Genomic DNA, 26,805 nt, shown 5'->3' on the forward strand with positions numbered 1-26,805 from the left:
TTAGCCTCCAAACTACACTTAGTGAACTCTCTACACAGTCTAATATGTGAGTAAAGGATAGTTTGTAAACATAAAGGACTAGCACTAATAGATGAAGATTTCAGATTTTAACTTAAAAATTAAAGACATAACCAGGCGTGGTGGTGCACGCCTTTAATCCCAGCACCCGGGAGGCAGAGGTAGGAGGATCGCCGTTTGTTCGTGGCCACCCTGAGACTCCATAGTGAATTCCAGGTCAGCCTGGGCTAGAGTGAGACCTTACCTCGAAAAACAAGAAGAAAAAAATAATTAAAGACATGACATAATATAGTTTCATTTGTTGTAGCTTAACCTGATGGTGTTCTGATGTCTTCAAATCAAAAGGTCTTATAATTTAAACTCATATTAATGGGAGGTGTTCATACTTAAATTACTTTGAACTTACGGAAAATGAAATATGACTCTTGGTTTAGATTTGTTTACCAGTAATATTACTTTTCTTTTTAACAAATGTTTTTTGGTTTTAGAATTAAGGAGAACTTGTTAGAACAAATTAAAAAGTGTTTGGCTATACAATTCCTGAGATGATAGAAAAGTGTGTGGTGTAGATTAATAAGTACTTAAGTCATTCATGGTTTAATAACTATTTATAGACTAAAATATTATACAGAAAATGTAGATAATCGTAAGTTATAGAATTCATGAGGCAAGGAAGAGCTTGCAGATCATACTGCACTAATGAATTTGGGTATTTAGATGTAGACACTTAAATAATATATTGTTAGGGTTATACTAACTATAATTTTAATGCTTTCTACTATGGACATAATACTCAATGGAGTACTGTTTGGTAAGCCGTGCCATTCTTCGGACCATTTTATTTTTATATTTACCATATTTGAAAGGAAATTTTAGCCTAAAAATGTTAATACAAACACATTAGATTTTGGTATATAATGATCTTACTGTTTGAATGTATTTGAATGGCTTAATGTTACATTTGTTTTGTGCCTTGTCTGACAGTTTTCTTAAATTGATATAAAAGGGCAAGCCAGACGTGGTGGCACATGCCTTTTATCCAAGTACTCAGGATGCAGAGGTAGGAGCATTGCCATGAGTTCAAGGCTACCTGATACTAACATAGTGAATTCCAGGTCAGCCTTGGTTAGAGTGAGACTCTACCTCGGGAAAAAAAAAAAGAGAGAGAGAGAGGGAGAGGGACAGGGACAGGGACAGGGAGAAGAAAGGAAGGAAGGAAGGAAGGAGGGAAAGAGAGAGAGAGGACATACATAGTATGTGATGAGAGGAATAAAGATGGACCACTGTAAAAGGGGAGGGATCCTGATAAGCTAAAAAGAAAATACAGTGCTAAGTATGATCTTCATTATTACTGGAAAATATGAAAGTAAAGCAAAATTTACATTGTGAAGATCTTTGAATCTTATGAATCCAGACTGAAAATAGTCTTGCTTTTTTAAAGTTTTGCAGATAAGTGCCTCTAAATTTTTATGGTCTTGTTTTGCAGTAATACTAGCATATCAGCTAATTATTTCATTGTGATATGATGAAAAATAACATATATGACTTTGATAGGTACCAGTGAACTTACTGTTGAAATAACAAACTAAATAGGGTGATTTATGTAATTAGCTTAATTCATTGTACTAGCACCCATATTAATTCTGCATGTCAAACAAACAGGCTTAAGTAGATGCCATATATTTTCAAGGAATTGTGGCCAGTTTTTGAATTTACGTATTAAAGACTTTAATCACTAACATTCCAAATACTTTTGTCTCTACATAGAGTAATGTCTTTTTTTTAAAAAAATATTTTATTTTTATTTATTTGAGAGAGGATGAGAGAGAGAGAGAGAGAGAATGGACACATTAGGGCTTCCAGCCACTGCAGACAAACTCTGGATGCATACACCACCTTGTGTATCTGGCTTATATGGATACTGGGGAATTGAACCGAGGTCCTCTGGCTTTGCAGGCAAGCACCTTAACTGCTAAGCCATCTCTCCAGCCCCCCCCCCACTTTTTTTTTTTAATTGGGGGAAACTAAAATCAAAAGCTTTATCTTAGATCACTTAATTCTCATGATATTTAGTTGTCTTGGTAGTTGACAATAGATAATTAAACATGTCCTCTTACTTCCCACCACAAGACAGAATAGTTCATTTTCCAGAATGTTTTTGCAAAAAGGAAAACATATACTGGCCTAGTGTATTCTACAAAAAAATTTAAATCATGTGCATAATTATTTATTGTCCTGTCCTTAGTAAAGGGAATGCTTGGGTATAGAAGTCATTCTGTTGATAATATTATATTATTCAGTTGGTCTCATGATAGGCATAGTTCAAGGTACTCCAGAATGGGACATTATGTAATAGATTATTAATATGAGAAAACATTTGGTAGCAAACTACTCCTTTGTGTTTTTTTTCTTTTTTCTTATTTCTTTTTCTATTTTCTTCTTACTCTTCTTCATAGCCTCTTTTTTGTTATCTAATGCTAATAACCTTTTTGCATGGAGTTATTTGACAACTAGTATCTAATAAAAATTTTTTTTAATTTTTATTTATTTATTTATTTATTTGAGAGTGACAGACACAGAGAGAAAGACAGATAGAGGGAGAGAGAGAGAATGGGCGCACCAGGGCTTCCAGCCTCTGCAAACGAACTCCAGACGCGTGCGCCCCCTTGTGCATCTGGCTAACATGGGACCTGGGGAACCGAGCCTCGAACCGGGGTCCGTAGGCTTCACAGGCAAGCGCTTAACCTCTAAGCCATCTCTCCAGCCCTAATAAAAATTTTTATATGAAAACCATGTTAACTGATACAGAAAATGTGCTAAAGCAAATTTTAGGATTTGATTCACAGTTTTGATATAAAAACGAAACTTAAAAAAGCTTTTCATATTAAATTATTTCTGCAGATCCCCAAGTAAGCCATTGGCACGGAAATTAATGGACTGGGAAGTAGTAAGCAGAAATTCCTTATCCGATGATAGGTTAGAAACACAAAGCCTTCCATCAAGGTCTCCACCAGGAACTCCTAATCAGTAAGTATAAACCAACACGAAATTTGCATTTTGCTCATTTTAAAATCATTGACTATATATTTCTTTTGCCTAAAATTCAAAGTACATAAAAATTTAAGTCTCTTGATTTTACATGATTTTTGTTGCTGTAAAATGTTCTTTCCTGGATGCATATTGAAAAAGTGATCTAAAATAGACTTGCAGTGAGGGAACAAAAATTTGAAGAACAGTCGGGAAGTTGTGGAAGGCGTCTGTTATCCCAGCACTGTCACGTTGATGTTGACTGCAGTACAGGAAGGGGAGGCCAAGTGAGAATCCAGGGTGAAAACCTTGCCTCAGATGAAGTAGGCAGGCAAGGGCCAACCTGAAAGTTATACTTTGACCTGCACATTTACACATGGGCATCTACAGTGATGTGCACACACACAAATAATAAAGTAAAAATAAAATCTGGTGGGTGTGGTGGCACCTGCCTTTAATCCCAGCACTCAGGAGGCTTAGGTAGAAGGATTGTTGTGAGTTTGAGGCCAGCCTGAGACTACATAGTGAATTCTGGGTCAGCCTGGGTTAGAGCATGACCCTACGTTGAAATACCAAAAATAAAAATGTAAAATTTCTTTTAAATCTCATATGGCTTTTTTTAAGTCCATTTCCATGTAGATCTCCAACGTGGTTTTTTTAGGGAGTATAAATTGTTTGAAAATACTTTGTAAGTGATTGTGATTGACAGCTCTAGCACTTCTATGATGTAGCAAAAGGGATTTGCACCAGTTATCTCCATAAGCTTAGCTACAGCTATGCTAAACAGAACTGTGGTCAAGCACTTAGGGTGTATGTCCTTTAGCATTTGTTACAAAAGCTGTATATTTTTTCGTGTAATTAATAATAAGGAAATAAACTTGTACTAGCAAAACATGCTGATTATCCTAACTTTATAATAGCAAGGGTCTTTATGTAATTAAGATAATGGAGCTTTGAGAAAAGGATAATGGTAAACAGTTGTCTACTTTGTTACATTTGCTACCACTGTTAACCCAAAAGGTTCATTTATAAATACTTGAATTTTGGCATAAAGTATAATATTTCATAATTACGTGTATCAGTGTGACATTTTATACACTTAAGCCAAATGATTCAAGCAATTAACTGGTAGTAGCTCTGATTAAGTTCTGGGGAATGAAAGGGTTTTGGGGTTGATCTGGAAAAAAAGAGTCAGTTTTAAAGAGACAGTATAGTGTATTAGTTAAGAGCACTGGATCTGAAGCTATAATATGTTTGAACCTTGAACAAGTTAATCAATTTCAATCTCATTTTCCTCATCTACAAAATTCTATTTACAAGTGTCTTTCTTAAAATCCTTTAAAATTTTGCTTTATTTATTTATTTATTTATGTACATGCATGCATGTGTGCCACTAAGTTTTCTTACCCCTGCAAACAAATTCAGGTTGCAAATGAACACCAGAGGCCCCCCCCCCCCTTTTTTTGAAAGAGAGAGAGAATGGGCATGCCAGGACCTTTCAGCTGCTGTGAACGAACTCCAAATGCATGTGCCCCCTTGCGGACATGCGTAGCATTGCACGCTTGCATCTCTAATTCACCTGGTAATACACATGGGATCTGGAGGATTTGAACAGGAGTTCTTAGGCTTCACAGACAAGCGCCTTAACTGCTAAACCATTTCTCCAGCCCATGTGTTCCACTTAAAAATTTATTTATTTATTTAACAGAGCGAGAAAATGGCAGATAGAGAGAATGGGAATGCCAGGGCGTCTAGTCACTGCAAATGAACTCCAGAGGCAAGTGCCACCTTTTGCTTCTGGGTACTGGAGAATTGAACCCAGAACTTTTTGTATCTGTCTTTATGTGGGTGTTGAGAAATTCGGGCCAGCAGACTTTGCAAGCAAGTGCCTTAGCTACTAAGTCATACATAACTCCAGTCCTCTTACCATCTTAACATAAGATTTAATGATGTGATATGTAAGATGCAAAAATGTCTTTGCACATAACAAGTGTTCAAACATTATTTATTGCAACTAATAATGGTAATGGTAATTTTTAATATGATTCTTAATTATGAGAATAGGGATATATTATCTATTCTTAGGACTTCAAATTCCAAAAATAAAAAATAAATTCAGATTAGATGATATTTCTAAATTATTTATTTTAATCAATATTATAAATATTGTATAAGATATAAAACTTATAGTGACTAAAACCCAGAAACATAGGATACTAATAATAATACATTCATGGGTACAGTGCTTGTTGACTGCAATCAGATGTTGGCTTCCTATTTGTGGTCTTTCTGTCTATGTCACACTATTAAAGACAGGTTGGTCAACATGACGAGTCTTAAAAACACATACCCACTGTTGCAGTCAGGTCCACATTGCTGGTAGAAATTACCCAACCAAGAGCAGGTTGTGGGAATAAAAGGTTTATTTTGGTTTACAGGCTCAAGGGGAAGCTCCACAATGGCAGGGGAAATGAAGGCATGAGCAGAAGGTGGACATGACCCCCTAACCAACATAAGGTGTACCGTAGCAACAGGAGAGTGTGCCAAATACTAGAAAGGGGAAACTGGCTATAACACCCATAAGCCAACCCCCAGCAATACACTCCCTCCAGGAGGCATTAATTCCCAAATCTCCCTCAGCTGGCTATTTAGTGTTTAGAACACCTAAGTTTATGAGGAACAGCTGATTCAAACCACCACACCCACCTTCTCATGAAACCATATAATTAAGAAGTTTGGAAAAATTGAATTAGGACATATTTTTGTTCAGCTTTTCTTCTTCTTCATTTAGTCGGAATTCTGCATTCACACAAGAGGGGAACCGGTTACGACCTTCATCAGTTGGTCATTTGGTAGACCATGTGGTTCACACTTCTCCCAGTGAAGCTTTTGTGAATCAGAGATCTCCATCATCAACACAAGCTAATAGCATCGTTCTTGAGTCATCACCGTAAGGCCTTCTTTCTTTCTTTTTTTTTTAAGTACAAAATCTTACTTCTTTATACAACTGTAATGGGATTTGAATTAAACTACCAGGATTTATTTTGAAAAACAAAAAATAATAATATAAAAGCTGCAAGAAGGCTGAATCGAAAGATTTTCCCCAAATAGTACTAAATACCCCAAGGTACAGATTATTATACAAATGTGTACAAAGCTTTAGTACAAATACAACAGGATGAGGCTTCAAAGGAAAGCACATGAAAACGCAGGTCCTCATCAGGATTTCATATGGCGTACAAATGACAATGGAAGTACTGACTGCTTCCTGTACATTCCATGGCTTCTGGCCTCTCTGGAAAACAGTTTTACACGGGAAACTCCTATGGGTACAAATGAGGCGTGATGCTCGTGCATGAAGTCAGGTGAAAATCTCTACTGTTCTTGATTTTAGTTTCCTTCTTTACCTGATTAAATCTTAAAACTGCTCTGAGCTGGGACAGGGATTCAGCAGCGAGAACACCTCTGAGAAGCCCACCCTGCGGCAGCCGGTGCCCAGCAGGAAGTCGGGAATGCAATCCCATATTTCATTTTGCTTCCTGATTCTTTATTTTTAAATGTCTCACTGTTTCATTTGAAATAATCTGAGGGATTGGGGAATTGGGATATTTGATACTAAATATCCTTTTTAAAAATAATTTTATGTATTTATTTGAGAAAGAATGAATTTGTGTGCATCAGGACCTCTTCTGCTGCCAGTGCAAACAAACTCCAGACACATGTAACACTTTGTGCATCCAATTTTATGTGGATACTGGGGGAATGAGCCCAGGCCTTTAGGCTTTGCAAGAAAGCTCTTGTAACCACTAAGCCAATTCCCCAGACCCAAGATACTGTTCTTAAATACGTACTTGTAAATGTATTTATGTGTTCCCTTTACTGTGTTGCTGACTGATCTCTTAATTTTTAGATACTTTTGCAGATAATGTAGCCCTGTTGTCAGGAAGTAGGATAGTGAAAAGTAGAGCCTTCCTAATGTTTTTACAAGGAAAAAAAAAAAGCATAAGGATGAACAGATTGTATTGAGTAACTATCAAGGGAAAGTAATATGATCATCATACAAAGTCATAGAAAGCATGAACAGATACTTATGAAGTCTATTCCTACCATCTTACTGCATACTATTTGATAAATAAATTCAGTTTCTTAATTCAGTATTTATGTGCCATCATTTTAATGTATAATCTGCATAGTCTCACATTAATAGGCAATGTCTTTATTAATACTGGCTTTTATAATACAGATCATTCATATTCACTTGAGAGAATTAGGTGGAAAGTAAAATATCTGCAAGATACGTAGATAAAGAAAAGACAAGATACAAGGAATGTGATCAGTCTTAAGGAATGAGTTTTAGAGTAATGAATAAAATAAGGATGAAAGGGTCATCAAAGCAGTTGGCACCCTAGAAAATCATGCCAAGATAGTTGAACAGTGCTTGTCTGTACCAACCAAAGATTAGCAGCTAAGCCCTCCAGTCATTTAGCAGTTTAGCCTTGGTAACTTACATTTTAAAAAAGTTAAAATAATTAGATTATGTAACTACATTATAAGAAATGGAAAAGTTGGACAGTGCAGTATTGCCAATAAAGAATGACTTAATGAGATGGAATTAATGGGAATTTAGCAGTTTATTACCTTAAAAACTCTAAAAGTATAAAGTAACTCTTGAAATTAACCAAATTATCTTTTGTTGAAAGACCTTTTTCAAGGAAATACATACAGTTGAATATTTCCACCTGTATAGATTTGTAGACCCCAAAGGTCACTTGCCTTTGCAAAATACCCTTTTTCTGCTTTCTTGGCCTGAACTAGAGAAGCAAGTTTAGATAGAGTGAAAGAGTGGGGTGTTCATGCTTCCTTTTCTTGGTTAATAAGCATTTTAAATGCTTGTTTTTTTCCTTTGGATGTATATCTTATAAAGCATATATATGTATTCAATTTTGAATCTATAATATTGTATTTGAGTTTGAGCTAGTTTTAATCTCAGATATAACAGAGATGGGTTTGGGGAATAGACCAGTGGTAGAGCACTTGCCTAGCATTTGTGAGGTCTTGAGTTTGCTCAGTTTGTCCTACATGATAAGGCCCTAGGTTCAATTTCCAACACTTAAAAATATATAAGTAAATATACATGTGAAAAGATAAGCTTAATGATAAAATTAACTCTAATAACTTATATTACTTGCTTATGAAAAGCTTTCAGATAAATAATCTCTTATATTTAGGAGAACTCAATGTAATGTGAAAGATAATTTAATATCAAGATTATAGATGAGAAAACCACACTTAGGCCTTGTCCTTGTTTATAAAACAGAAACTCAAGCCTTTCCTACCTGAACCATCTGGAAGAACTTTATCTCTCAGTCAAGACTCTGTTAATTTGCAGGTTAGAGAAACTACTTGATAATATGGAATCCATGTATTTTAGTTTTGTTACTGGCTAAATGTGGAAAGAAATGAAATGTTAATATTGAATTAAACAGAGCATTTCAAGTCTTTCACATATTTTTAATTGACAGATAACATATAGTGAAATAGATCTTAAAATCATCTTAGCACTTCTCTATTTGTGAGTACAAGAGCTTGTACTATTTAGAATAAGGTACCAATGCATACACAGGGGTAACTGAGACTATAGTCAACTATTCACATCTCTTTAAGTGCTTCAAACAAAATTAGTTTGTAATCTTAGTAGAAGAACAATGGTCTTGAATAAACTTTAAAAATAAAGCAAGTATTTCTTACAGTGAATTCATATCGCAAATAGTAATGTACTTTGAATATATAACAATGAAATCAAGTTGTTTGTGCAAAAATAATCACAGAACATGTGAACTGGTTCATTAAAATTTTGTTTTTATTTGGATACAAATTTGCTGAAGATAGCAACAAAGAATTTCTTGGTTTCAAAATAAACTGGATTCCCTGCTGGTGTTGAAGCACTCATGAGGTGTTGAAGCTGAATAGACTGAAATAGAGAGTTTTGACCCACACCTTGACTGATAGTTCTGACAAATCTTTTGCTACTATGTGACAAAATGTTTGTCTTATTACCAGAACAGCACGCTTTTAAAATAATGCTCTCATATTTTCTCTATATAGTATCTCAAACTTAAAACAATCAAGTGTGTTATTTATGGTTTAAGAAAATCTAATATGAGGGCTGGAGAGATGGCTTAGTTAAAGCACATGCCTGAAAAGCCTAAGGACCCAGGTTCAACTATTCAGGTCCCATGTAAGCCAGATGCACAAGAGGGTGCATGCGTTTGGAGTTTGTTTGCAGTGTTGGAGACCCTGGCACTCCTATTCTTATCCCCCCCCCATAAATAAATAAATCTTAAAAAAAATCTAATATGAAAGTTGAGCATTTGGAGTACTTTTAGGATTATATTCCCATTATCTTCTTTTGGCATCCAAAAGTTAGCACTGTACTTCATCCACAAAATTATTTATGCGGGTGAATGTTGTAGAGTATATATTTTGAGCCCCAATCCCTTGGATACTTTTTTAAATTTTTATTTTATTTTTATTATTTGAGAGAGAGGCAGAGAGAGAGAGAGAGAATGGGCCTCCAGCCACTGCAAACAAAGTATTTTATTTTTACTTATTAGAGAGAGAATGGGTGCAGAGCTGGAGAAATGGCTTAGCAGTTAAGGTGCTTGCCTGCAAAGCCAAAGAACCCAGTTTCAATTCCTCAGGCCCATGTAACCAAGATGCACAAGGTGGCTCATGCATCTAGAGTTCATTTGCAGCAACTGGAAGCCCTGGTATACCCATTCTCTCTCTCTAACTGCCTCTGTCTCTCAAATAAGAAATAAAAAATCTTTAAGAAAGAGAGAGCTGGTCGTGGTGGCACACGCATTTAATCCCAGCACTTGGGGGGCAGAGGTAGGAGGATTGTTGTAAATTCAAGGCCACCTGAGACTACATAGTGAATCCCAGCTCAGCCTGGGCTATAGTGAAACCCTACCTCCAAAAACCAAAGAGAGAGGGAGAAAGAATGGGTGCTCCAGGGCTTCTAACCCTGCAAACAAACTCCAGAGCAATGCACCACCATTTGTATCTGGTTTACGTGAGTATTGGGGAATCCAACCTGGGTCCTTAGGCTTCACAGGGAAGTGCCTTAAGGGCTTAGCCATCTCCCCATCCCTCCTTGGATAATTTTCGACAAATTCTTTGTTTAAAACACATTGAAACCAAGCTGGGCATGTTGGCACACACCTTTAATCCCAGCAAGCAGAGGTAGGAGAATCACTGTGTGTTTGAGGGCAGCCTGGAACTAGAGTGAGTTCTAGGTCAGCCTGGACTAGAATGAGACCTGACCTTGAAAAACCAACAACAACGTATATTAAAACCATTGGTGTGGGGGGGGGAGCTATTGAATTAGAAATGTTACCAATTAAAGTAAATATGGATAACTAAAGCACTGATCTCTATTAATCCTGCTTTCTGCTTATTAAAATGTGGTCGGTTTTTATTAGAATTTAAGGTATTTCCATTAACAATAAAAAAGCATGATTGATTGAGTGTGTAAGGGATTGAACCCAGGCTTGCTTCACTCTGCCACTGAGCTATATCTCCAGCCCCAGAATTATTCCAAAAAGCTATATTCAAAATATTACGCCACCTTCAGCAGTTCTATATTTTTAGAGCTTAACTGGAGCATGGTGGTGTATACCCTGCCTCTGAAGGTGAAAGAAAGATACCTCAAAGTTGTCCTCTGACCTACATGTGTGCTGTGGCATGTGTGTCCATATATACATGAATAAATAAAATTAATTTCAAAAATCAACAAGGAGGAGCTGGAGAGATGACTTAGCGGATAAGGCACTTGCCTGCAAAGCCAAAGGACCCAGGTTCAGTTCCCCTGGACCCACGTAAGCCAGATGTACAAGGGAGTGCACTCACCTGTAGTTTGTTTGCAGTGGCTAGAAACCCTGGCATACCTATTCCCTATCTATCTATCTCGATCTCTCTCTCTCCCTGCCTGTTTCTGTATCTCTCTTGCACACACACACAAATAAATAAATAAAAATATTTTAAAAATCAACAAGAAGACTGGGACTATAACTCAGTTGGTAGAGTCCTTGTCTACTATGCACAAGTCCCTGGGTTAGTTGCCCAACACGCCATAAAGTAGGTGTGGTGGCACAGAGGTAGAGGCAGCAGGATCAGGAATTCAAGGTCATCCTTACTTACTTAGAAGGTATAAGACCAGAACTGGGGCAAAATAGGATAATGGGAGGATATTACTGACAAATTACTATATGTACATGTGTTAAAATTTTCAGTTAGTACAAAAAATAAGGGGCTGGGAAAATGGCTCACCAGTTAAAAGTGCTTGTTTGCAAATCCTGTCTGCCTGGATAGACAGGCATTCCTTTGTAGGACAAGCGACCCTGGCACCTGTACACACGTGCAAATAAATAATAAATTTAAAGTTTAAGGCCAGTCTGATCTCCATGAGACCCTATCTAAAAAAAGGAAATGCTAGTGAAAATGCAGGGAGGGGGGTAAACCCTTACACATTGTGGGTGAGAATGTACGTTAGTGTGGCTGCTATGGAAATTAGTATAGTAGTACCCACAAAAATATCTAAAAATAAAACCAGGTATGGTGGTGCATGCCTTTAATCCCTGCACTCAGGAGGCAGAGGTAGGAAGATCGCTGTGAATTCAATGCCCTGAGACTACATAGTGAAATGCAGGTCAGCCTGGGCTAGAGTAAGACCCTACCTTGAAAAACCAAGGAAAAAAAAAATCTAAAAATCAAGCTACCTTATGTCTTGATACTCCTAAGTATACACATGAAGGAGTCAGAGTCATCATACACTAGGATACATGCTTACTCGTTGGACACTGTTCTCAATAGCAAGTTATGGAGTCAGTCAGTTGCCCATCAGCAGATGAATGGATAAAGGAAACATGGTGTGTACCCACAATACAGTATTTTCCACCTATAAAGAAGGAAATCATGTCATTTTCAGAGAAGTGGATAGAAATAGAGATCATCATGTGAAATAAGCCAGACTCAGAAAGACAAACTTAAATGTTTTCTGTCTTGTGCAAAATTTAGATTTAAAAGAAAAAAGAAGCTGGGCGTGGTGGCACACGCCTTTAATCCTAGCACTCGGGAGGCAGAGGTAAGGAGAATCAAGTGAGTTCAAGGCCGCCCTGAGACTACATAGTGAATTCCAGGTCAGCCTGGGATAGAGTGAAACCCTACCTCAAAAATAAAATAAAATAAATGAAATGAAATGAAAAAAAGACAAGAAGAATGGTAGATAGGGCTATAGGGAAGAGGAAGGGAACCAATGTGAAGAAAGATAATGGAACGTGGAGATTAGAGGAGATCAAAGTACATTGTATACATTGTCTCTATGAAAATGCATTTTATGCTTATATCATATGCTGATTTTTTGTTAAAAATATTTTTGTTGGCTAGAGAGATGGCTTAGTAGTTAAGGTACTTGCCTGTGAAGCCTAAGGACTCATGTTTGATTCTCCAATTCCCATGTAAGCTAGATGCATATGTTGCATGTGTCTGGGGTTTATTTGCAGTGGCTAGTGGCCCTGGCACGCCCATTCTCACTCTCATTCTCTCCCTCCCTCTCTCTCTCTCTCTCTCTCTCTCTCTCTCTCTCTCTCTCATGTCTAATAAATAAAAATCTTAAAAAAATTTAAAAATACCCACAATGCATGACCCATACACCTCAGCAAGGAGGGGCCAATGGGGAGGGGGTAGGTCATGGATGAGCCTAATAATGGTACCAAACTGCCTGTACTTGCAGAATAGAAAACTAATAAAAAAAAAAAAGAATATAAAAAACATATAAATAAATAAATAAAAATTAAAAATAGGGCTGAAGGGATGGCTTCGCAGTTAAGGCATTTGTCTGCAAAGCCAAAGGGCCCAAGTTTGAGTCTTCAGGATCCACATAAGACAGACACATAAGGAGGCATATGTGTCTGGAGTTTGTTTACCATGGCTGGAGGCCCTGGCATGCCCGTTCTCCCCCCCACCCTGGGCCAGATGAATAAAATGAAAAAAAAAGTATTTTTTAAGTTTAAAATTTTTTAAAATACATTTTCATTTATTTGTGAAGCAAGAGAGAGAATGAGAATGGGTGTGTGCCAGGGTCTCTTGCTGCTGCAGACAAGCTCTAGATGTATGTTTCACTTTGGGCATCTGGCTTTATGTGGGTACTTTGGAATTGAACTCCAGGCCAGCAGGCTTTACAAACAAGTGCCTTTAACTGCTAAGCCATCTTTTCAGCCCAGTATATGCTGATTTTTTTTAAAGGGGGAAAATTTTTATTCCTGTTCTCTTTTCTCCCAAACTCAGTTTCCTGGGTACTTGTTAGCTTTCTAGTATAGGTTCCTAATTGAACCACTATTCCCCCGAGTGGCTGTGAAAAATTCACAAGGAAGATTATATATACTATATGCTTGCTCTTAAAAGTTGACACTTCGTTGAAATTCTCCTGTAATGCCTAGCTCTCTTCATCAGTTACCTTTGCCACAATGAGAGAGGGTTATACTGTTAAATGTTAATTGGGTTTTTGTTCTCTCACCTCAAGTGAAACCTTACATTATTTCATGCAGATTCTCTGCTAAGTAACAATCTCAACATTCGGCTAATCTTTGTCACAGTTGAGTTTATTGTTCACAAGAGTCATGTAAAAAAGGCCAGTCACCTAAATTTTTTAGAATGTATACACTGGATGTTTATATTTTTATAAAGTTAACTTATTTTTTAATATTATTTATTTATTTGACAGAAAGAGGGAGAGAGAGAGACTGGGTGCGCCAGGGCCTCCAGCCACTTGCAAATGAACTACAGAAGCGTGCACCCATTGTGCATCTGGCTAACGTGGGTCCAGGGGAATCGAACTAGGGTCCTTTGGCTTTGCAGGCAAACTCCTTAACTAGCGCTCTAAGCCAACACTCCACTCCTGGATATTTATTTTTGTCAGTCAATTAATTTCTAAGTTTTGACTTCTCATTGCCTACTATATTCCCTGGCAACCCATGCCTCTATCAGAAACCTCAAAAAAAAAATTGTTTTCTTGAAATGGCATAGTTAGTACTATAGCAAGTTAATAGATAGCTTCATAAGAATACCTTTCAAGCACTAACATATAATGGTTTATAGGTTTATAAAGAAACAGATTTACTACTTTAAAGTTTTTATTAAAAGGTAGCACTTGCAAATAAATAAATGCAGTATCTAAATTCTGTCTGCAGTAGACATTGTTCGTATCTGGGTTGCTTGATTCTAAAATAGATCTATCAAACAACTTTTAAAAAATTCCCCACCTATTTTTCTTACCTAGATCACAAGAGACCCCTGAAGATGGGCAGCCTCCAGCTTTACCACCCAAACAATCTAAGAAAAGCAGTTGGAACCAAATTCATTATTCACATTCTCAACAAGATCTGGTAAACCACACTAATGAAACCTTTGATGTTCCATCTTCTCCTGAAAGGTCTACTGTAAGTATAGCTCCTTGGGATAGTCTTACTTTCGTTCGTTAAAAGCTGCTTGTAATTTCTTTCTTTGGTTTTTGAGCAAGGGTCTCCCTCTAGTCCAGGCTGACCTGGAATTCACTATGTAGTCTCAGGCTGGCCTTGAACTCACAGCCATCCTCCTACCTCTGCCTCCTGAGTGCTCGGGTTAAAGGTGTATGCCACCATGCCTGGCCTGATTGCAGTTTCTTTTTTCCTTTTTCTTTTTCTCTCTTTTTTTAATTATAAAAGGATCCTGCTTAAAAAAAAATTATTTATTTGGTTGAGAAGAGGGGGGCAGATAGAGAGAGAATAGTTGTGCCAGGGCCTCTTGATTTTTCTAGCTACTATAAATGAACTCCAGATGCACATGCCCCCTTGTGTATCTGGCTAAAGTGAGTCTTGGGGAATTGAATCAGGGTCCTTAGACTTCGCAGGCAATGCCTTAACTGCTAAGCCATCTCTCCTGCCCCTGATTGCAGTTTCTTTTGTACTATAGCATATTTGTAAATTATCATGCTTCCTGTTTTTCTCCATATTCTTTGGTGAAGATTTGTATCATGACGTAATTCACTTATGGGATTTCCTTTCATCATTTGTAAATGACGATTACTTTGAAAGTTAACGTTAGTTTCAGTATGCAACTCTATACTTCCAGAAAAACTCTTCCAGAAAAAGTTCTAGTACTCTACTAACTTGATTTTGCTATATAATTCCTTAGAGATTTTTTTTCTCTAACCCTTTAAAATTCAGTACAAGTTCTTAAGATATTTTTTTACTCTTTACAAAATAACGTATGAATTATTTTGAGGTTTTTTTTTTTACTCAAAGAATACGCTTTTACACAATAAAATGCTCTGCTATTAGAATCCTGTGTTTTATGAATTTCCATTGCTTTCTCAAGCACATTAAATAAACCATGAGATTGTCTATTTTAAAGATATATTGTATTTCTGAAAAAATACAAAAACAGGCCTAGAGTGATGGCTCAGTGATGAAAGGTGCTTGTTTGCAAAGCCTGATGGTCCAGGTTGGATTCTCCAGTACCCACATAGAGCCAGATGCACAAAATGGCACATTATGTCTAGAGTTCATTTGCAGTAGCTAGAGGCCCTGTTGTACCCATACTCTGCCTCTTTATCTCTGTCTCTCTATGAAACAAATAAATAAAAATATTTCTCAAAACATAAATAAATATAGATATGTTTCAGGATACAAGACATTAGGAAATGAAGTTAAGATGCAAAGAGAAGAGAGTATACAGTACTGATCAGCATGTAGTGCCAGAACCCTCTGAGGTTGTCTTCTGGCCTCCACCTGCACAGACAGACACAGTAAATAAATAAGTGAGTAAGTGAATCCAAGTTAGAAATAAAGACAGATGGAGAAGGCTGAGCTAGAGTTAAACATTGGTATATGATAATACTGTAAACAACAAAGCAGAGAAATCACCAAGAAAATTATATGTAGTTAACTAAATAAGAAGTTAGAAACTGGGCTGGAGAGATGGCTTAGTGGTTAAGCGATTGCCTGTGAAGCCTAAGGACCCCGGTTCAAGGCTTGATTCCCCAGGACCCACTTTAGCCAGATGCACAAGGGGGCACACACGTCTGGAGTTCGTTTGCAGTGGCTGGAGGCCCTGGCACACCCATTCTCTATCTGCCTCTTTCTCTGTCGCTCTCAAATAAATAAATAAAAATGAACAAAAAAATAAAAAGCTAGAAAATGAGCCCTTGGTACTCCAAATTATAAAAATAAGGGAGATGAAAGAAGCCTGTAAAGGAGTCTGAAAATAATGCAGAAGAAAGGCAAAAGGAAGAATAGGCAAAAGAGTTTTACAAAGAAACTCATGGATTCAGTGTCCACCTTTATCAAATGCTATAGGTAAGTCAAGTAAAATAAAGATTGGGAATTGAGCACTGGATTTAGCAATGTGAGAAACTTGGGTATCCTTAAGTAGCACTTATGGAATGATGGGATGAAAACCCTCTCTATCCTGCCTCTCAGGATAGGGTCAAAAGAGAGACTACAGAGCCAGGTGTGGTGGTGCATGCCTTCAATCCCAGCATGTGGGAGGCAGAGGTAGAAGAGGATCGCCTTAAGTTCAAGGCCACCCTGAGACTACATAGTGAATTCCAGGTCAGCCTATAGTGAGACCCCAGCTCAACCCCCCCCCCCAAAATGACTGCAAATAAATTTTGCCAATTGGGAGACATGAGAAATTGTATCTGGAAATCATTGGACAAACTAATTTGCTTTCTTGAACTAACATTTTGATTAGAATATTGATTGTTCATATTGTATATCATGCATTCAAACAAATGGCAGGCTTTATATACACCTGAAAATTATATTACCTATTTTTGTTTTTTCAAGCCTAATGGTGGTATTCCACATGATAATCTTGTTCTAATCAGAATGAAACCTGATGAAAATGGAAGATTTGGATTCAATGTAAAGGTAATCTGGAATTTATGTTGTGGTTATTTTTTATATTAAGATGTTCTTCTTTGCTAATATGAATTTTTCTCTTTTCAAGGGAGGATATGATCAGAAGATGCCTGTAATTGTATCTCGAGTAGCACCAGGAACACCTGTGAGTTATCCAAAATTTCCAAGTCAATCATGTTTCCAAGAATATGTGCTTAAAGCCAGGTGTGGTGGTGCACACCTTTAATCTTAGCACTCAGAAGACAGAGGTAGAAGGATCACCATGAGTCCAGGCCAGCCTGGGACTACATAGTGATTACAGGTCAGCCTGGGCTAGACCGAGACCCTACCTCAGCAAAACAGACAAAAACAATGTACTTAATCATTTTTATTAGTTTAAGTATAAGATGAAATTTAGTTACTATTTTTTTTATTTAGCAAGTATAAAAGTTGTTGACTAAATCTCAGAGTTACCGAGAAAGTAGTTTTTATTTATTCTGTCTTACAAAGAAGTTATTTATTACCTTGAATTCTCCCAACCTGCTTACCAGGTTCTATCAAAAGATTTTCTGGACTGGAGAGATGGCTTTGGGGTTAAAACACTTGCCTGCAAAGCCACAGGACCCAGATTTGATTCCTGAGGACCCATGTAAGCCAGATGCACAAGATGGTGCTTGCATCTGGAGTTTGCAGCAGCTGGCGGCCTTAACACACACATTCTCTCTCTACCTCCCTCTCTCTTTTTCTCTCTCTCTCAAATAAATTTAACAACAACAAATAAGAACTTCCATGTATAACAGATATAGGAAAAGGTGTAATTTTATGGTTGTGTTGGTTACTCTTTCTGTCTTTAGTTTTTATTACATTACTTGCACAGCTTCTGTATTAAATATTACTTCGAATGGAAATGATAATGTAGGAATAATTTTTAAAACTTTAATGTACATATTTTTAAAATATTGTACCTATTCTGACAAATCCTCTACTCCTTATCATTAAGCTTAAACAGTCATGGACTTTCTATCTATCATAGGACAATTCTTATTATTGGTGTGTAACAAATACTACCCTCAAATTCCCAATCATGTTTTATTTATTTATTTATTCTGTTTAATTTTATTTTTGTGATCTAAATGGACCTCAAGTATCCTTTATGGTTTTAACTGTCTCTGTCCTGAGGAGGGTGTGAACCAACAATTGAACCGAAAGTTTGCAGCTTACTTTGTTACTTTAAAAAATTTTGTTTATTTTTATGTTTATTTATTGGAGAGCAACAGAGAGAGAGAGAGAGGGAGAGACAGAGAGAGAGGGAGGGAGAGAATGGGCGCAACTGCAAACGGATTCCAGATGCATGTGCTACCTTGTGCATCTGGCTTAATGTGGGTCCTGGGGAATCAAACCTCAAGCCAGGGTCCTTAGGCTTCACAGGCAAGAGCTTAACCGCTAAGCCATCTTTCCAGCCCTTGTTTTGTTACTTTGTAACAACCTCAAAACTGGTTTTAAAAAATCAGTCAAAATTGATCAAGGACATACTCTGATCATGTGGGTTTGGTTCTGATTTTCAAGGATTCTGTGGGTTGTAAATAACAGGATCCAGTGTCTCTGGCATAAGCATAAATACAAAACCATAGAGGTGTCACACATACTCCCATGGACAGGAATGTAGTCAGACCTCCAGACAGAACTTTAAAACTCTTCAAGACTCTCTGTCATCTGTATTTTTTATGTGGTTGGTACTTCATTTTAGGTGTAAACCAGTTTGTACCCTGATTCAGCTTCATCTTTCAGATCACTGCAGATAAATATATAGTCCAAATAAAAGCAGTATACTTAAAGTAGTAGCTTAAAGCCAAATCCTAAATTGCCATCACCTCATGTACACAAACCTTATTGTCTCCACTTAATAGAAATTATACAGCTGCCTTCTACTAATCTTGAGTCATCTAGAAAATCCATAACAAGCATGCCAAGAGATTTGTTTCTATGGTGATTATGAATCCTGTCAAATTGACAACCAGAAATTAACCATTACAGGGAAGATAATCTAAAATTATTTATTTAATGGGAAATGTGTATGTTTGGGACTACAGGTTAGGAAATAAATATTGATGAAAGTCTCATCTCTCAAAAGAAAACATAATATATGTCTAAAATAGAAAAGGAAAACAAAAAGAAGATGCTGTTTAGAAATACAGAGGTCAACCCAAAGGGATATAATCAAAGTGTTGAAACAAGTTGTTGTTGCCTATAGAGAGTGGGAGATGGTAGAGAAGAACACAAGAATTGTTTGAAAAATAAAACAAGCAAGCTGGTTGTGGTGGCTCATGCCTTTAATCCTAGCATTCAGGAGGCAGAGTTAGGAGGACATGAGTTCAAGGCCAACCTGAGACTATGTAGTGAATTACAGGTCAGCCTGGGCTAGAGTGAGACCCTCAAGAAAACAACCAAAAAAAAAAAAAAACAACAACAGTACACAGTCTTATGCTGGGCACGCCTTTAATCCCAGCACTTGAGAAGATGACATAGCAGCAGGATCTCCATGAGTTCAAGGCTCGCCTGAGACTACAAAGCCTGGGATAGAGTGAGACCCTACTTCCAAAACAAAACAAAATCTTACAAACATCATCACTTCTTTAAACTGTGATTTACAAGTTATAAAAATAAATTAGAATTAAAACTTTATCAATTATATGTCTTTTGATCTAATACTTCTACTTTTATAATTTGCTCTTAAAATAATTGAATTTTAGGACCAGAGGTTATTTAGAATGTGAATTCTGCTGTAAAACTAGAAGAATCAAAATGTGTATCATTAGATGTGGCAAATTCAAGCTCTTTTAGCTGGGGAAATGATGGTGTGGATTTATGGATATAGGTACATGAAATGGTGTTCTTGAAAATACTTTTTATGATTCCATAGATATGTTTGATACAAGTTTCAGAAATGTAACTTGTATACATAGAATCATACTAAAAATATTAACAGTGTTTCACCTGGATAGTGGAATTATGATATTTTTCACTTCTATCTTGCTTGTTGTCTGAATCATTGACATGAGCATGTATTTCTCTTATAAGCTACATACCTTATTGGTTATTTTCCTCTTCCACCACATAGAACTATGTTCATAAATATTGGTTGAATTTGGAACAATAGGATTTTACAATTTTGATATTATTTCATGAATTTCAAGACCATGTATATTCTTCCAGTTGGAGACCACATTTTGGGGGAAATTGAAGGAAATAGAATTTAAGTATTTTAATGTTATTTTAACTCTGAGAATTAACTGAGGCAGAATTACTTCCAGGTCAAAGTCATTTTTCTATGTTTGAGATAATCTTGTACCCAGTAGCTTTTCCTACAACAAAATTATATGCAGTTTATCTTGACTTTTCAGATTATATCTGAAAAAAGGCTGGTTAAGTGTGGGCAAGTTCCCTTCAGTGGTAACAGGTATAATAAGAGAATTGTAGCTGTCCTCTCTAACACATTGACCACTTCCTCTTTCCTGCCAGCTCCACTACCCACAGAGTAATGTGAGAAAACAGCTCTTTCTGCTGCCACCCATTACATTTCTCCCAGGACCATTTGTTCTATTCCACTTGTATCAGGTGTCCCAGACACACATTCACAAAAATGTAGAATCAAGATAGTGTACAAATGCATTTCACTGGAGAATATATGTACATTTATCATTGACTTCATTGAAGAAGTAGGAAATAGCTAATAAAATATTCAAGATTTTAACACTTTGGATTGAGTTATCTCTTTCTCTTCACATCTCTGAGAGTTCTGTCTATGATCACACATTTCATAAGCAACAGAGGAAGAGCTTAGCTTTTAAGGCAGTGCTTGTTCCAGTAATTACACTATTTTGTTCACAGAAAATTGGGATAGCTGTGTTTTGATTTCTTTAGTGCCTTTGCCACAGCAGGCTCCATTTTTGTTAGGATTCTACCCTTGCATTTATTTCTACTCTTTGCTTGGTTTGGTTTTTGTTGTTGGTTTTTTGAGAAAGTCTCAGGTATCCCAGGCTGGCCTTGACCTCACTGTGTAGCCAAGGATGACCATGAAATTCTTGGTCCTATTGATTGCTGGTGTACACCACCACACCCAGGGTATGTGGTCATGGGGATCAAACCCAGGGCTTTGTGCGGGGCAAGCCCTCTACCAACTGGGCCTCATTCTCAGCCCTAATCCAACATTTATTTCACTAGCTAGCCTGTCATCTTCATGTTTTCTCATGCTTTCTTTTGGTATATGCTGTCTGTAGTTCCAGTTCTCCTGTCTCCGCATTACATGGTGGTTTTCTCAATATTTAGGCAGTGCTGTCTTTACACAGTAAAGCATGACAATACAAACAACCATGCAAGATGAAGTCATGCAGTAAGCTAAAGACCAGCTAGAGAAATTATAGTTGTTCTCATGACTTTTCAATTTTGTTCCCAGGCATTAAAATCTTTTGTACTGTGTCATAGAAAAGCAAATAAAGAAATGAAAAATAGGGCTTTATAAGCCAAAACAATTGAAACACTGCTCTATTTCTTTGTGAAAACTTATCACAAGAAGTTTGAATAGCTTGCCTCCTTCTTGTCATAAAACATACAGTACAAAGAGCATCTTATCTTGTCATGTCCTCTTTAAATTTGGACTTAACCTCCAATATTTTGTCCTTCAGTGTTGTAAAGTAACTAACAGTTCCTTGTCTGCCTTTCTAGAATCAAACAGAAGTGTTGTATACTTTTTCCTGATTATGTTCTCTAACTCCAATGATGTTCAGTTTGAATTTCATGTCTAGAGTCAGTCATGTTTCTTCTTTACTAAGCTTTCATCCATTTTGGTCAGTTTTCCTTTTTGATTATTGTATGTTTTTACCACTGGGAGGAAAGGAAAAACCACTTTGCTTTCTGGCCATGGACTCAATAATATGCTTTAACAAATACAATTGATTGGCCATTCATTTATTCATTCATCATAATGTGTGTCTTACTAGTGATTTGTATGCTGAGGAAACTAGTAATGAAGTCTGCTTTATGCTGTTACTCAGTTATTGATAACTAAATGTGAGCCATGCAGTTGGGGAACCAATGCTATTTATGCTATGCTAACTGCAAGTGGACATACTAAGAACAAAGTTTGGGCTGCCTATATTTACACATTTTGAAATGAAGGAAGAAATTTGTTAAATGAAGCTGGGAAATAATATCTTTTAAAAAGCCTAGATCTCTGCTCTTCCAAATAAATGAATTAATGTTTTGTATATGTAGTTTTAGTTCTCCTACTATAGAGCCTATAGAAACATATTCCTGTCTTTTCAGAATGCCACATACAAATTGAAACCTTGTCTACATTGTATCACAGGCTGACCTCTGTGTCCCTCGGTTGAATGAAGGAGACCAAGTTGTACTGATTAATGGTCGGGACATTGCAGAACATACCCATGATCAAGTTGTTCTGTTTATTAAAGCTAGCTGCGAGAAACATTCTGGGGAACTTGTGCTTCTAGTTCGACCTAATGGTAAGTGCTTTCTTAAGCACTGAGTATGGGCTGTCATTTGTTACTGTCTGTTACTGTATATGGTAACTAGAGTAGGCTGCTTATTTTGTTTTGTTTTGTTTTTTGTTTTTCAATGTAGGGTCTCACTCTAGCTCAGGCTGACCTGGAATTCACTCTGTAGTCTCAGGTTGGCATCAAACTCATAGCAATCATCCTACCTCTGCCTCACGAGTGCTGAGATTAAAGGTATGCACCACCACGCCCAACTTTAGAGTAGGCTTTTGACAACAGAAGTCATGTGGCCTTCCTGCTTATAGGGCGATGGCTTCCATTCATACTTTGAGAAAAGTCAAAATTCCTGCTCCCTCACCTCCCATTTAGCCTTGAACTCACCTGTCTTCTACACTGGCTTTCTTCTTATTCCTCACATGGTCCAGTCTGATCTACTTTAGGGTCATATACTTGATATTTCTTCTGCCTAACAAACTCATCTTAATTTTTATGTAATTTATTGGGTCATCCCAGAAAGGTTTTCTCTTCTTATTCTGTCATGGTTACAATAGCCTTTTTCCCTTTCTATCAGTTGCTCCAGAAGTAGTATTATGTAATCAATAAATACTTATTGAGTGAATAAATAAATAAGTTGTGGCCTCTGTTCACTTCTAGAAAAGGCCATAACATGCTACTTAAATTAGCAGATGAACAAAGTCAGTCAATTCAAGACAGCCCCCAACACCTCATCACTGAAGCAGACCAAAAATGAACCCAACATGGCTCAGGGAAGTTTTGCAGAAGAGGGGGCAGAAAGACTGTCAGAGCCACATGTTGGGTCAGGATATGCAGAGACATTTATCGTACTAATAACTGTGGGCTAACTCCACAATGCACGACCCACATACCTCAACAGGGAGAGGCCTGTGGGGAGGGGTAGGTCATGGATGAGCCTAATAATGGTACCAAACTGCCTGTATTTGCTGAATAGAAAACTAATTTAAAAAAAAAGTAAATATATATATATATATATATATATATATATATATATATATATATATGAAAAAAATGAAAACAACTATGAACTTGACCCCCCCCCAAAAAAGACTGAAACAGAGGCAAAATATAAATAAAAGTCCCATGATACAGCAAAGGTATAGCCTATTACCAAGTTTGGATTTTTTTTTTTAATGCTTTACATAAGAAGAACCCAGCTAGGACCTTACAGAAGATCTTTCACACCTTAACTGCCAAGCCATCTCTTCAGCCTGCTAGAGTGGGAACTGTTCATTTTCATGTAGGTCTACCATGACCTTTTTTTTTTTTCTTGTGAAATACAATTAATTTTAATGTTTATAGGAAATGAATAAATTCACCAGCAGTAAAAAGTACCAAAAGTAACATTTACACATATTAAGTCTCAAAGCATAGTACATTTTCATAGAAACAAATATATCACCACTATAGGTATCACAATATGAGAACATTTATACCCAAAGCCACTTACCATTATGAAAATCAGTGGCAATGGAAATACAATATCTTAGTTCATCTCTGTTGGACTATTGTTATTATACTTCCTGGCCTGCAGGAGTATTTGCCAGGATACCAAAGAAAATGTGTGAACTCAACTTTAACAATACATAAAAATCTCTGGTTGTTTCACCCAATAGTTGTTACTACATGAGTCCTAGCAATGTCTTCTACCATTACTTTGACTTTATTCCATTTTACTACTGAGGCCATTCTAAAGAACCAAACATGTAGCAGATTCACTTGGACATTAAGTGATTATTTTATACAAAATAATAAGTGCAATATAAGGACCTAGTATTCTACATACATAAATTTAATGGAAGAGAAAACCTGTACAGATACTAAGTGGAAAAAAAAAATCAAAAAGTGAGTGGCTAATATCCTAGCATTGAACTGACAAAAATGTGATCAAAGTTTCATTCAATTTTAGGGTTGATTATTTCTAAATGCACCAGATAATTTTCTTAGGGCCATTCACATTCAGTGTTTAGGTTTATTTTTATTAGTGGCATATACAAAGCACCATATAATATAATACATGAAATGTAGAACAATCATGACTATATAAGTAACTGTAGAAATAACTGCTAAGAAAATATAGCAATATTTAACACAGTATTTCTAAAACCATTACATATTCATTACTTTTCCCAAAGCTAATGTCCCATGTTTTATTTTATAAGATTTTGTCTATTATCAAGATTTACATGCATTTGGCACTTTGGGGTAGGCTGAATATAGTTGTTATCTTCTGTACAGTAATGTTACAGTTTTATACAAATTTCTGAATTATGGCATTTGGAATAATCTTTACAATCCCCGTCCAAGTGTTCCATTTCACACCACAGCAAATACTCGGAATGCCTTTCCTCCTGCAGGATTCTGTAAACTCTCAGAGGAGATGCCATTCTGAAAAGAGGCAGTGTACATCCTTCTTTTGTCCACAGGCATGACATCAACGTAACCACCATGATTTCGAACCACCTCAGCATGCACTGCTGCTCGGCAGATACTAGACATATCGGAATATACTCGAGATCCAATTACACGAGCATAATGGGGATTGGCTTGCATACAGTTGCGAGGACAGTATACTCTTGGGCAATGCGAAGCAGGTTTATGAAATGGACAGAGCTGTTCCACAGTAGTTTCACAAGTCACAGCCTGAACTGTTACTTTAGAAACTGTGAAGGAATTAGTAGAATGATACTTGCCAATTGTCTGAACACCGTTTCTATTGGATTTGATGAAATAATGTTTTCTTCCTTGCCTAGTGACGTCCACCCATCCTCCTTCATTGTCTATTATCCCATAATGAATCGCAGCCCTGCAGATGCTGGATTGCATTTCATAATGTACACTGCCAATTACTTTAGCTTTACTATCCAAACAGCCAGCAGGGCACTCATACCTGTTGCAGGTGGTCCCCTTGCACTGGTCTTGCAATCTTACTTCACAGGAAACTATTTGGGACATTTGCTGTGTGCTGATGACTTCATTTCTGTCACTATCATCCGATCTTGTCCGAACGTGTGTGCCATGGACCTGAGTCTGCTGTCGTTCGATTTCATTTGTTTCTTCTTCTCGAGGAGTGTACCTGTCTGACCCTTCCTTGTAGCACAAATTTTCTCTACAGCCACCTCCAAAACTAGGCGGGCAAGCAGAACAAGGCTGTCCATGTTTGTAAGGAGCATGTCCCCACCAGTTTCCCTTTGGGGAATAATTGCACACCAAGTAGACAGCTTTGGGCCATATCTGCCCCCAGATGTTCATGTTGTGGCACAGATTAATGGCACAGCCTATCCTGCTACTCGTTGCCCACACTACCTGTGTATAGTGGGTACATACAGGACCAGAGCATCTGAATGGACAATACGGGTTGCACTCATGCTCATATGGGTAGCTAAAGTCTCTCACTTCATCATACCATGCTTGTACATGGAATGTTGGGGGCCTGTATCTTCCCCAATGTGCTCCCAAATTCTGTCCAATGGACGGTAGCAGACTTGAAGGTCCATGCTCCCACAAACATGTTTCAGCCCAGGATTCTGCAGACCTGTCCAGTTCCACATCCCATGTCATATACTCCATATTAGAAGCTGTAGGGTACACCTGACTTCGCAACTTATTGTGAAGGTCCAAGATGCTCTGCATGTCATTGTCTGTGATGGCTCTTTTCCCTCGTTGCTTGGCGACCCACCAATCCCCGTCCTCATCCATGTACTTTTCCAAAAGTTTCTCGAACAAAGTGGCATTAGGAACCACCATGGCTGGAACTGATCTGGCCATGAAGAGCACTGTGGTCACCCTGAGCCACTCCCGGGCCGTGCACCTCATCATGAATGACCTCAGGCTTTCTCCGGGAAGATCTCCAAGACAGGCTCTTCCACTCCTTTTGGCTGTGAGTGGTTCCCTGCAAAGTCAGCGGCTCCGGATCCACATGGGAGCTTTACCCAGCCCCGAGAGCGCAGAGCATCGAGCCTGCGAGGGAGGTGAACCCCCTACCGTGACCTTTTTTACTTAAGTTATGTTGTTTGCTAAGAATATGTGTTCGATTTTCTGATCTTTAATTTTTATTTCTTTCTGGACAAATATAGTCATACCTTTTGTCTTTTTATTCTTTAATTCACAAATTTATTTTTCACAAAAATGTAAATATATCTGAGTAGGATCTAGACCTCTAAACAAGGGTCAGAAAGCCCCTGCCTTGCCTCTATATTTTAAAAGGTTCCTCCTTGCCACTTCTTCAGCTCTGTTCCTTTCAATGGGGTTAGGATTTTGAAGGACCAAGA

The 26,805-nt window shown here is 37.3% G+C and overlaps 2 protein-coding genes across 5 annotated transcripts in view; one reads left to right on the forward strand and one right to left on the reverse strand.

Moving 5' to 3' along the window:
- Positions 1 to 26,805, forward strand: part of Ptpn4 (protein tyrosine phosphatase non-receptor type 4) — a 162,583-nt gene that overhangs the window by 106,891 nt on the left and 28,887 nt on the right. For 2 of the 4 annotated variants that reach the window (XM_045151248.1, XM_045151249.1), the window contains exons 14-20: positions 2,920 to 3,045; positions 5,837 to 5,995; positions 8,363 to 8,434; positions 14,384 to 14,543; positions 16,932 to 17,015; positions 17,095 to 17,151; positions 22,351 to 22,507. In XM_045151248.1, the coding sequence (XP_045007183.1) occupies positions 2,920 to 3,045; positions 5,837 to 5,995; positions 8,363 to 8,434; positions 14,384 to 14,543; positions 16,932 to 17,015; positions 17,095 to 17,151; positions 22,351 to 22,507 (815 nt within the window). The remainder of the gene's footprint in view (positions 1 to 2,919; positions 3,046 to 5,836; positions 5,996 to 8,362; positions 8,435 to 14,383; positions 14,544 to 16,931; positions 17,016 to 17,094; positions 17,152 to 22,350; positions 22,508 to 26,805) is intronic. The other 2 variants (XM_045151250.1, XM_004659737.3) reach the window with 1 other exon arrangement.
- LOC101598885 (cysteine-rich secretory protein LCCL domain-containing 1-like) lies at positions 23,995 to 26,431 on the reverse strand. Its single transcript, XM_045151251.1, has one exon. It carries the CDS (start codon positions 26,351 to 26,353, stop codon positions 24,851 to 24,853), a length of 1,503 nt encoding a protein of 500 aa, XP_045007186.1. The 5' UTR covers positions 26,354 to 26,431; the 3' UTR covers positions 23,995 to 24,850.

Source organism: Jaculus jaculus, chromosome 5 (assembly GCF_020740685.1).
Source record: "Jaculus jaculus isolate mJacJac1 chromosome 5, mJacJac1.mat.Y.cur, whole genome shotgun sequence".
Classification (NCBI taxonomy): Eukaryota; Metazoa; Chordata; class Mammalia; order Rodentia; family Dipodidae; genus Jaculus; species Jaculus jaculus.